At 51.7% G+C, this 12,502-nt stretch overlaps 1 protein-coding gene and 2 pseudogenes across 1 annotated transcript; all 3 read left to right on the forward strand.

The window, feature by feature from the left end:
• The first annotated feature begins 886 nt into the window (after positions 1 to 886).
• LOC125528324 (uncharacterized) lies at positions 887 to 2,395 on the forward strand (annotated as a pseudogene).
• A 538-nt stretch (positions 2,396 to 2,933) lies between these two features.
• LOC125528323 (exocyst complex component EXO70A1-like) lies at positions 2,934 to 4,477 on the forward strand (annotated as a pseudogene).
• A 5,949-nt stretch (positions 4,478 to 10,426) lies between these two features.
• On the forward strand, positions 10,427 to 12,263 carry LOC147987422 (exocyst complex component EXO70B2-like). The gene has a single exon (XM_087540337.1). The coding sequence runs from the start codon at positions 10,495 to 10,497 to the stop codon at positions 12,085 to 12,087; it is 1,593 nt and encodes a 530-aa protein (XP_087396463.1). The 5' UTR covers positions 10,427 to 10,494; the 3' UTR covers positions 12,088 to 12,263.
• The last annotated feature ends 239 nt before the right edge of the window (positions 12,264 to 12,502 follow it).

Raw genomic sequence — 12,502 nt, forward strand, 5'->3', positions numbered from 1 at the left:
AGTACGCGCATCACCTTGGTGAAGCGTATTCCCTGTTACATACGCGGCACCATGTCTTTGGGACTCACCCTGACGGCCTCCGCCTCCACCGACCTCGTGGCCTACTCGGATGCCGACTGGGCTGGCTGCCCCGACATGAAACGCTCTACGTCAGGCTACTGCGTCTACCTTGGGCCCTCGTTGATCTCTTGGTCATCGAAGCGGTAGCCCACGGTCTCCCGCTTCAGCGCCGAGGCAGAGTATCGCGCCGTGGCCGAATGCTCTTGGATACGTCAGCTGCTCCAAGAGTTGCTTTGTGATGTTCACAAGGCCACTCTTGTCTACTGCGATAACGTCAGCGTGGTCTACCTCTCCGCCAACCTGGTGCACCATCGACGGACGAAGCATATTGAACTTGATATTCACTTCGTGCGCGAGCAGGTTGCCCTTGGACGTGTTCGGGTTCTTCACGTGCCGACGATGCAACAGTTTGCTGATATGATGACTAAGGGATTGCCTACTACCGCCTTCGAGGAGTTTCGGTCCGGTCTCTGTGTCTCCGGCGACACTTCGTCTGTGAGGAAGTGTTGAGTATGTATTTTGTATTACACGTGTATTGGTGTTGTGGCCCACCTCGGTCTACACGTAGTCCTATCCTTTACGTACAACTGCTGGCCATGGTGTGGTCGTCATCTCGCGGCTATGGTCTGCACCCGGATCCAGCACTTGTCAGTCGCTGTCAGGCGGATCCGGCAATAGGTGTTTTTTTATAAATTATATTGGGAGCTCTCATTGGAATTATCGACGTATCATTGGCAATTAGTGTTGATTCAGGGCCGGCACTTCTAGTTCTCATAGTTTTCTCCCCTGCCGATCTCTTCGAGTTCCACAAAGTAAAGATAGTAGCATGGCAGACCACCTGTCAAGCGTGTTTACCAGTCTCAGAGTCTTATTGCGAGGTAGCAGCAGCACAGAGGGGCAGCTTGCTTCCGTGCCGGAGGAGAGCACCACCGGTTTCACAGATGTCTTGGGTCCGCCGCCCAACTCCTACCGCAACTCAATCCGGAGCATCGGCATCGTCTTCCCTGAGTGACCCATCAGATCGAGTTTCTCCTCCCAGTCCGGTCAAAGTGGATCCAACCACGACTACAGCGACTCCGGTGAATCGAGGTCCAACAACTCCGGCTACTCCTCCAACTCGGCGTCTGTGTCACCGGACCTCGGTACCACTGAGCTTATGAAGATTGCTCAGAGAATGGTCAGCGACGGCTACACCCAGCGCATGGTACGAGCATTCCACAGCACATCTCCAACCGAAACAGTTGGCCCGGACCTTGTGCTGAAGAATTGGTTCGTCGAGCTCGACGTCGACTGGGTTATCCAATTACGGTTGCAGCTCCAGCTCCAAAAGGTGACTGCGTATTGGCTACAAGAATTGGTCCAGAGGTGGATCCGAGCTCTCACCATAATTGTCGCCAGTATCAAGGAAGTAATGCTCGTCCATGAGGCGCTGGCTGTCGCAAGGTTTGGCAAAGCAAGTATCTCAGCGATGCTCGTCGTTGTCGACACCATGCTCGATGTTATCCAGGAGGATAAGTTACAGGTTGTCCTACACATGTATATGTGTGTCTCCAGCGCATCATACATGATTATGATGATGCCCGTTGTCTCTTTGGAAGCTCAACGCATTCTCGATGAGATAAGCGCCTCGTTGAAGGCAGAAGAGAACAGGTTAGTTCAGGCAATATCCAGCACCATGATGGAGATCAGGACAGATTATTATGAAATCTCGTGGGATATCGAGATTGAACGAAGCGGAGGCGGAATTCACACAAAGATTCGGTTCCTGGTGGATTGCATACTATCAATGAGGAAAGCATGTGCTTTGACGCTCAACTCTGCACAAAGCCAATGCACCGTGAAACTTCGTGACGCGATAGATGAAACAATAGATTATCTGAAGGATCAGCTTCTGAGTGATTCAAGAATTTCCTCTGATCCAAGCCTCAGGTCTATGTTCTTGCTCAACAACTCCAATTTTGTTGCGCAGCTTCTGGGAATTGAACTTACAACAGAATGCGAGAAGTACAAAGATTTCTATCTTCATTTTTCTTGGGCACATGTGTTGTCCTACATACAGAACTGGAATTCCCCTGGACTTCTACGTCGTTGGGTCCACACTTCTCCGCTAGCTAAATTCAAGTCAGCATTTCATAAAATGTACCAGACTCAGAAGTTCTGGAAGGTTCCGGACCCGCAGCTCAGAGATGCGCTGCGAAGAGCTATCATCGAGAGGGTTATTTCACGTTACCGTGACTACCTGAAGGAGCATCCAGAGCTAGCTGAACAGGTTAGCCGTGGAAGCAACAGTCCCGAGGTTTTGGAGGAGATGCTGGGGGAGCTATTTGAAGGATGAAAACTACTTGAGGCATCGGCCAGAGTCACCCGACAAATAAGAGACCGGAGCTATGTTTCGTCGTTGTATTTGGAATTATTTCTTCACTTTTGAAGTGAAGTAGTAATACTGAGGGGGTGTTTGGTTCAGGGACTTTTTAGTACCAGAGACTAGAAAAAGTCCCTAAAAAGTCCCTAGGAACCAAACGGGAGGGACTTTTTCTACAGGGACTAAAAAAAGACTCTACTGGAGAGTCTTTTTTATTAATCCCTGGGACTAGAAAAAGTCCTAAGACTTCTGAACCAAACACCCCCTGAATTTCGTTGGTTCCTCAAGTGTCGGATAGTACATCAACTGGTGATATTCTCTGTGTATGATTTTTTTTAATTTATTTGATGTCCTGACTGCTTCTGCGTCAAATTTATTCATAGACTTAGTTCTGGTGATATTCTCTCATCGAAATTATCGGTGCATCATCGACAATTAGTGTTGATTCCGAGCCGCTACTTCTCATAGTTTTCTCCCCTGCCAATCTCTTCGAGCTTTACAAAGTAAGAGCATGGCAGACCATGTGTATACGAGTCTCAAAGTCCTATTACAAGGTAGCAGCACGGAGGGGCAGCTTGCTTCCGTGCCGGAGGAGAGCACCACCGGCTTCACGGATACCTTGCCGCCGCCCGACTCCTACCGTGACTCAATCCGGAGGGTCAGCGTCGTCTGCTCCGACTGGCGCATCAGATCCCGTCAGAGTGGATCCACCGACTCTGCTGCCTCGAGGTCCACCAACTCCAGCTACTCCTCCAACTCAGCGTCCATCGGCACAGCGGACTTGGGTACCAGCGAGCTCCGGAAGATTGCTCAGAGAATGGCCAGTGACGGTTACTTACACCCAACGCATGGTGCAAGCATTCCACACCGTATCTCTCACGCATACATTTGGCCAGGACCGTGCGCTGAGGAATTGGTTCATCGAGCTCGACGTCGATTGGGTTCTCGATGTATTGCTGAAGCTACTTCTCAAAGAGGCATCTGCGTATTCGCTAAAAAAATTGGTCGAGAGGTGGATCCGAGCTCTCACGGTAATTGTTGCCAGTGTCGACAAAGAGCTGGTCACCACCATCAGTGACGTGCCAGCGGCCGCACGATTTGTCACAGCGAGTGTCTCAGCAATGCTCGTCTTTGTTGATGCCATCGTCCAGGTTAACGGGGAGGAGAAGCTACAAGCCATGCTACAAATGTATATCTGCGTGTGCAGTGCATCATATGGCATCTCGCCGATGCACACGGTCAGTTCAGGTGCCCAAAGCATTTTGAACGATATAAACAGCTCAATGGACAGAGAAGGGAACAAGTTAATCGAGTCCATATGTGATACGATGGTGCAGGTGAGGCGGACACTCATGAAGGATGACAACTTGTGTGCCACTGAGATTCTGGAAGGAGGAGGTGAGGTTCACAAGAACACCGAGTTGATGGTGGATTACATAGTTTTGATGAGTAAAGCACATGCTTCGACACAAAAGAACTCTGGACAGAGCCAGAACACCGGAAAGCTTGGAGACCTGATACATTACACAATTGATTATCTGAACAATTTGCTTGTGCGAAAATCAGAGCTGTGCTCGGATCCAAGCCTTGGGTATTTGTTCCTGCTCAACAATTCATATTTCATAGCACAGACAATGTCCAAGACATCGGTATCTTTTAATCCTGTGCTGAGGGGAGGACACCAAAGAGGATTTAAGTTGAATGTTGAATCCTGAATGTGAGACCTACTTGCATAGCTATCTCGATGTTTCTTGGGGAAATGTGTTGTCCTTTATGCCTAAATCGAATTTTCACGGACCACTCCGTCATTGGATCCACACCACTTCGCTGGCTAAATTCCAGTCAGCATTTGATAATACGTACCAGGCTCAGAAATTCTGGAAGGTGCCGGAACCTCGTCTCCGGTCCTTACTGCGGGAAACTATCATCAAGCGAGTCATTTCAGCTTATAATGACTACCTGAAGGAACATCCAGAGCTACAAAAACACGTTAGTGGCGGAAGTAGTAGCCCTAAAGTTTTGGAGGAGATGTTGGGAGAGCTGTTTGAAGGATGAATACTAGTGGAGACATCGACCAAAGTCACCCAACATATAAGAGTACAGAGTTCATGTTTCATCATTGTATTTGGAAAAAAGTCCTTTAAAGATGAAGTTGTATTGCGAATTCCGTTGTAGCCTAAGTGCCTCTTTATTTTATTTCGTGGTCCCATGTAAAATACTTATGATTATACAACATTCTATGCAAGATTTGTCTTCATCCACTTCAGTGGAACTTGAGCTTGCAGATGCCAGGGTCACTCTGGACCTCAAGGTTGCACCGGAACTTCTGCACTAAAGACCGGCGAAATTTCACCAAAAAAATAGTTATATTTGCTATGTGGTTGCCCTACTTCTGTATGGAAATTCATTTGCATTTAGCATAACAATTGTAAGGGGTTATGCATGTATGACTGATTGTTATGAACGGTTATAATCTACACCAGCTGAAATAAGCACTGTGGATATACTGGATTTTTTTTTAGAACGAAGGCTCAAGGGGAGCCTGACTTTGAATTAACGAAGCCATCAACCGGCCAGGATTACACAAGGCCACCAAGCAATAGCGACCGAAAGATACAATGGAGCTTAGTGAACAGCTAAGAATGCAACACACACTACAGCAGAAAGAAAAATACATGAAGAGCCCTGCTAGTAGTGTCGAAGCCTACTGCACATAGTCAACAGAGAGAGGATCAACAGAGAAGCCTTGATGATTAGCCGGTAGCCAGAGAAAGGTGTGAACTGTCTGAACCCAAGGACAAGGGAAGAACATCGCTCCCAACGCCGAAGAGGAACCCTTTCCTCTCGCCTAGGCTCGAAGGCGCCGCACCGTCAGATCGTTGGCGCTCACCCAAGAACTAGAGCAGACGCCAGCCGGATCCCCATCGCAGACAAGTTGCACAACCCTCGCCACGCCGCTGGCACGCACCACAGCTGCACTGCCACCTCTCCTGAACAACCAAGAGCAGAAGAATAGCCATCGGGAGGTCGCCGAAGAAGAAAGCTGCAGAGGCCAAGAGGCAGAGCAGGGGAGCACCAGGTCCCGTTCCAATGGCCGCAAGAAGGACTCTTGCAGGAACGAGCACCCTCCACAAAAAACGCAAACTTGGCCTCGCAGCCGACAGACGCCCACCAACCACAACGTCCCTCTCCTGAAGAACCAGACACCCCAGACGGCGCCTCCAGCGAGGACGTGACGCAGTAGGCGCCGCCGCCGACCAACCCGAGACGGGTTTGGGTTTTCACCCGGGTTCTGGGACGGGGGTGAAGAGGAGAGCCCTCAATGGCGCCTCCAGGGAAGAACACGACACGCACACGCGCCGTCGCCGTCGTGGCCGAAGGACCGGCCAAGGGTTTTCCCCCGAGCTCGAACCTGAGCACCCGCACCCCGCCAGCACCGGATCTGGCGACCAGAGTCGTAGAAGGGCATAACCGGAGGGGAGGAGAGAGCAGGGGAGGAGGGTGTCCGACCTTCAGATCTGGGGCAGAGGGAATCCGCGCCACGACCGCCCGCCGTATCCTCGCTGCCCGGCTGCCGAGGATGCCGGCCACCACTTCCTGCGCGTGCCGCCAGTCACGGAGGCAGCGCCGCCTCGCCGTCCGGGGCCGCTGCCCCGTCTTCCACGTCCTTCGCGGGGGCACGAAGCAACGCAGCACCTCACCGCCACCTTCATCGACGACCCACCAAGCTTGCCCGTCGATCCCCTCAGGTGGCGGCGAGGAGGGGCTGGGATTGAGGGGGTGGCGGCGCGGGGGAAACCCTAGTCGCCCCCGAGTCGCCCTCGGGAGGACAACGCGAGGGCCGGGGGGGAGGGGGGGCTGTTGACCGATCTATATTGGATTTTTATACACTGCTTTTGGGGCTGTTGTGATGTGAAGGACGCTTGGTTGGAGCTGGTGCAACAGGAAATGACTGCACCATTCTAAAAAGAGCGGAGAAGGCCGAGATCTAACGAATGATGACTAATGCTAAAACTGTTTCATGTTTTATCAAATGGTGAGCTCTCTCTATACACTAGAATGGTATATGATTTGTGGCAGGAGAGGGATGCTGTCTCGGTGAACCTGTTGAAGGGGAAGCTAAGGGTGCAGAAGTGGTGATATTAGGAAGATTGGTCGCTCTTTTGTTGCAGTGAAATGCTCCTGGTATAGAGCATCAAGTGTTATGGATGATGGTAGAATCATGTGGGCTGACCCCTGGTTGATGGGTAAAGAAGTAATGTTGGAGGCCGTCGCTGCCGGGTCTGAAGACGAGCTTGGCTCAAGGCCGACGTCTGAGGAGGCAGGGGTCGGGTCGGACTTGGCCACCACCAGCTCCATCTCCGAGATCGGTTCTAGTGAGAGGCCGGATCCGAGGATCAGGTCGGAAGCTAGTTCCGGGACCGCACCGCCGGAGGGATCTTCGAGCCGATCTGAGATCCCGAGCCGATCTGAGATCCGTCCTAGGAGGACCAGATCACCTCGGGCGTCCGTGATGTAGTCCAGACATCCGAATATGACGACCCAGTTTGAGGCAAAGTTCTCAATAGGGCCCAGTGTCCGGTCGGATCAGCGTGCAGCACAATGCAGCCAAAGGCGAAAAGTTGGCCGGGGACGAAGATGTCACCACAGCCGATGCAACTATCAACTACAAGCGAGCCGTCAATCCTTGGCGATCCAACAGCGAGTTCTCAATGAAAGCACCAATGTCAGTGTCAAAACTGCAAGACCTCGGGTAGGGGGGCCCGAGCCGTGAGATCGGATCGATGGGTAACAAGAGACAAGGGACACGGCGTTTTACCCAGGTTCGGGCCCTCTTGAGGAGGTAAAACCCTACGTCCTGATCTTGCTTATATTGTGGATGTATCAAAGTATAGAGTTGATCTAACTCGAGATCATAAGTTGTGGACTAAACCCTAAAGCTAATGATGATGATAATCGGTGCCCCTCCACGGGCTAAACCCTCTGGCTTATATAGGCACCAGGGGTATCTAGGGTACACATGGTCGGTTGCCATCTAGGGGTTACACGCCGAACCTAATGGATATTCTTGGAGTATACATCAAGTCTTCGGTGTTGTCCGATGTGAGTATGCCACAGCTTCGAGGCCTCCGGAGTCCTTCCACATTAATGGCCCGTCAGTCCGGCCCATGGACTAGATATGCTAGGCCAGGACCCTCTAATCCAGGACACCATCAGGGAGGATGCCAACCATGTCTTTTTTCGGTGCCACTTGGCCCGCTTTGCATGGAGTGTCGTTAGAGAGGCGTTTGGGCAGAACCAGAACCCCTCGTCGGGTGCTGGCCTGCTCGCCTTGCTGTGGACTCAGAGGGGTGCATTTGCTAGAATTGTGTGGCGTAGTGTAGGGGCGCTGCTATGGTCACTCTGGACTATACGTAACAAAATTACCATTAAGAAAAAGTTCCCTTCTCATCCAGCTGATGTTATTTTTAAATGCCATCTCTTTCTATAGACTTGGACATCGTTGGAGAAACAACGCGACTCTGAGATCATGCAAGATGTCATGGAGCGGATCAGGTGCATTCAGATTTCTGCACGGCAAGACACAACGCAGACCTGATCATATATTGTGGGCCACGGAGTTGGCTGGTGGCATGGTTCCGTAATTGGTTATAGACTTATTCTATGTTTGGGAGTGAATAGCGTAAAACCACCACTTCTCGCGTTAAGGTTCTAAAAAACTACCAAAAAATTATTTGTGACAGGTAGCTACCGCAATCGGGCGTCGACTGTTTCAAAAAACCCAAATGACCATATGTTTTACAATTGATCGTGATTATGACAGGTCAGGCCCACTCCTAAACGAACCATCTGGTTGACCGTTAGCTGACATGTGGGGCCGACATGTCAGTGTCTCTTCCTAGTAATCTTATAAAAAAGCAATCAGGTTCCTGTAAATATTTTAGAAAAGCAATCGGGTCCCTGCATACAAATTTTAAAAAGCAATCGAGTCCCACGTGCTGCCGTGCTCTAGATCAAGAGGAGCTCGTCGTTCAGCAGCAATGGCGTCGGCCGCTGTCGAGCTCCCCTCCGCGCGGTCTCTCTCTCTCTCCCTTCCCTCTTCCTCACGTCCGTTCGAGGTGGGTGGAGCAGCTTGACGCGCTCGGCTCCCATGGCAGTCGCCGGCAACCTCCTCCCCCACAGCCCCGTCGTCGGCAACCTCCTTCACCGCGGCCCTGGCGTGCTCCACTGCCCGCTCGCCGGTGCCGGCCTCTGCCTGCCCCCGCACGTGGACGTCGTCGAGTTCGCGGCAAGCAACAACAGCGGCAAGCAGCAGCGGTGGCGGCAAGTAGCGGTTGTGGGCAGCAGTGGCCACGAGCAACAGCAGACGGCAGCGGTGGCGGGCAGCAGCATAGGGAGGCAAGCAGTGGCAGCAGACAACATCAAAAGAGGGCACCAACAGCAGAGGCAGCGGTGGGAAACACCAACAAAGGGCGGCAACAATAGCGACGTCGAGCCTCGACGTGGCATAGGGCAGCAGCGTGGGCCAGCAGTGTGGCCGGCGGCCATGGCCGTGCGACGGTGTGCTTCCTGAGAAAGGAGAGTGGTGGAGAAGGTCAGTAGAGAGGGGAAGAAGAAAATGAGAAGAGACGACACTGCCATGTGAGCCCCACATGTCAGTTAACGGTCAAACAGATGGTTCATTTAGGAGCGGGCCCGACCTGTCATAATCGCGATCAATAGTAAAGCACACAGCCATTTGGGTTTTTTGAAACAACCAACGCCAAAAGTGGTAGCTATTAGTCACAAACAATTTTTTCGGTAGTTTTTTGGAACTCTAACGTGAAAAGTGCTAATTTTATGCTATTCACCCTATGTTTGGCTCATGTGCCCTTGGTTTGTATCACTTTTATTTAGTACTTTAGCTGGTTTGTTTGGTTGAACTATGTTGGATACTGTCTCCGGTTGGCTTTATTAATTTAATGTTGGACGCTTCTTGCGTTTTCATTCTAAAAAAAGTGGCTTGAGATCCACAGGGTGAGGCAGAATGCCGGCATGACAATAACACAGACAGACAAGATAACAAGCGGCGGTAGCCCGAATCAGTTGAAGCGGGGGGGGGGGGGAGGCGAGTGCCCCCACCCGAGGACGGTGCATGTTGAGCTGGATCGGTGGCACCGTTGTGAACACTCTGCATCGTGCTGTCGTCTCCGGGTTTGGTAAATTGGCTTCGACCATCGCCAAGAAGATGAACTCCATGGCATTACACCCGTCCTCGTCCGCGAACCGAATCTGATCCTCGTAGGAAGAGGTCTGAATAATCCGTACACTGACCTATCCCTAGAGAGTGGGCTCTGGGAACTTGGCGATGACCACATTGTGCATCACTAGTCGGACCGCGTGAAGCGCTGGATCGAGTGGAGGCGGTGCCAACGGCGGCGCCATCATGACGCAATCCGAACTCTATGGCGTGGTGAGAGGGAGTCGATAGGCGGAACGCGAGAAGATGATGTGGAAGGGGAAGAAGAGGAGTGGTCAGCAGCAAGGGAGGGAACGAGGTGGTGGCGGGGTAGGTGGGTTTGGTTCCGCTACCTGGTCAACCATGGCGGCCACCCCATTCTATGCCATTTTGTCTACTTTTATGATGTTTTCCTCCCTTTTTCTATGGCTTTACAGGCTTTTCCATCTCTTCTTCTGAGCATAATGAAATGCAACGCTGTTGCTTTTTCGTAAAAAAGAAAATCTTAGAACGAGCTTGTGGTGGAGGACGCTCTTCGTGCCGATTCATCTGTAGCTCACTAGTGATTGAGCGAAGAAGTCAAGACAAAGAGTGGTACGATTACAACGTGATTTATTGATCCGATTACCTCCTGGAAACTGCGCGTCTGACAGCTGCTCGTGTGGCCGTCGTCCATCTCGCGGTCTGACCGCTGGACCCGGGTTGTGCTTGTGCAGTCTCGTCTTCACTCGGTTCGGGCATACAAAGTCTTCATTGCGGTGTCCCTGCCCCGCACTTCTCACAGTTTTCTCAGGCTCTTCGAGCAAGCGCGTCCATCCTTCCATACAGTAGCAAGTAGCAACAGGCCATCAGCATGGCGGCCAGGCTTGCACCCGTGCCGGAGTTGAGCACCGACGAGCCTGCGGCTGCGACTCCCTACCTGCCCTGCAGCCTCTACCGGGACTGGATCCGGAGCGTTGCCGTGTCTGGAGCGCAGATGAGATCGACTGTTTTCTCCATGTCCCAATCCGGTGATAGCGGATCCAGCTACTCCAGCCACTCTAGCTACTCCAACTACTCTAGCGCCTCCTCTCGTTCGGCCGGCGCCGACGCCGACGACTTTGGCGCGAACGAGCTCACGAAGATCGCTCACCAAATGGTTAGCGACGGGTACACCCAGCGCATGCTCCAAGCATTCGTCGTCGCATCTTCGCCAGCGTTGGACCGTGCCCTGGAGAATCGGTTATCCGGGATCGAGCTGTACGACGTCCCATCTCCGGTGCCAGCACTTGGAAACGGTGGCGGCCCGAACACCGTGCTGGAGACTTGGTTCTGCGAACTTGACGTGGGCTGGGTTCTCCAAATTTGCCAGGAGCGTGGCTCACAGTGGCAGTTCCGGCTCCAAGACAAGTCGGCATCATCGTTGCAAGACTTGGTCGAGAGGTGGATCCGAGGTCTCACAGTGATCGTCCATAGTTTGACAGAGTTGGTCTCCAACTCTGTGGGGATCTGCGTGGAGAGTATGGCAACAGAACGGTTCGGCAAAGCCAGCATTTCCAAGATGCTCGTCTTCGTCGAGGCCATCATGCCTGATCTCAAGGCTGAGAAGCTACAGGCCGTGCTAGACATGTATACATGTGTCTCCAATGCATTACACATGCTTAGGTCATTTGGCATGTCTACCAGAAACCAACAAATATTCAGCGCGGCATGTGACTTGTTGAGTACACAAGGCGACATGCTATGGGAGGCCATATCCAGCACGATGGAGGAGATGAGGGCACTCGTCGAGGGCGACGATGATTTGTGGGCTATGGAAATTAAGCATGGAGGAGGCGAGGTTCACAACAACACCCATTTGGTGGTCAGTTCCATCTTGTCCATGAAGAAAACAGTGGCTTTGATGACAGGAACCTTTACATGGCTCGACTACGACTATAAACTTGACGTCCTGATAGATGAGACGGTTTATTATCTAAATGATCTGCTTCTCAGAAAGTCGGAACTGTGCTTGGATCCAAGCCTCAGGTACCTGTTCCTGCTTAACAATTCCTATTTCGTTGTGTCATTGAATCTTCATCTTCCTCGGTGGTATCAACGCTCCCTGATATTTAAACTTGCACCCGAATGTAAGAAGTACATGGATAGTTATCTCGATGTTTCTTGGGGACATGTGTTGTCCTGTATACCCAAATCAAATTTTAATGGACCGCTGCAATGTTGGAAGAACACCTCCTCACTAGCTAAATTCGAGTCAGCTTTCCACAAAACTTACCAGGCTCAGAAATTCTGGAAGGTTCCAGAACCTCAGCTCAGAGATGCACTGAGGAAAACTATCATAGAGAGTGTTATCTCAAGTTACCTTGACTACCTGGAGGAGCATCCAGAGCTAGCGGAACAAGTTAGCCGCGGAAGCAGCAGTCCCGAGGTTTTGCAGGATATGTTGCGAGAGCTATTTGAAAGATGAACACTACTACTTGAGGCATCAAACAGAGTCACTGGACAAATAAGAGGCTGGAGTAATGTGTCTGTTAGATGTGTATAGGCCTTTTCGGTTAATTCCCATTGTATAAGGGGTCTTTTGCACTTTACCACACACTTATATATGTATTGGCCCTTGGCCCTTCTGAGAATACAATACAGTTGCTCATTATCCAACATGGTATCAGACGCTAGGTTAGCCTCTCTCCCTCGCACGATGCAACTCTGTGCTCGTACCTAGCCTGCCTCGTCCCCGCCCGCCGCCGGCCATCTCTCTGGCCGTTGCAGTCGTTACCGGCCATCCCGCCGTCGTCAGATCGTCTGGCTGTCTAGCTCCTCTCGTTCGCGGCACGGGCCACGCGCGGCTCGCCTAGCTGGCGCCGTTCCTGCTCCATCCCGCC

This window comes from Triticum urartu, chromosome 2A, assembly GCF_056163025.1.
Source record: "Triticum urartu cultivar PI428250 chromosome 2A, HENAU_Tu73, whole genome shotgun sequence".
Taxonomy (NCBI): Eukaryota; Viridiplantae; Streptophyta; class Magnoliopsida; order Poales; family Poaceae; genus Triticum; species Triticum urartu.

What these genes read in the sequence shown, in the direction of transcription:
- LOC147987422 (XM_087540337.1), top strand. Translation starts at nt 10,495, where the DNA reads ATGGCGGCCAGGCTTGCACCCGTGCCGGAGTTGAGCACCGACGAGCCT.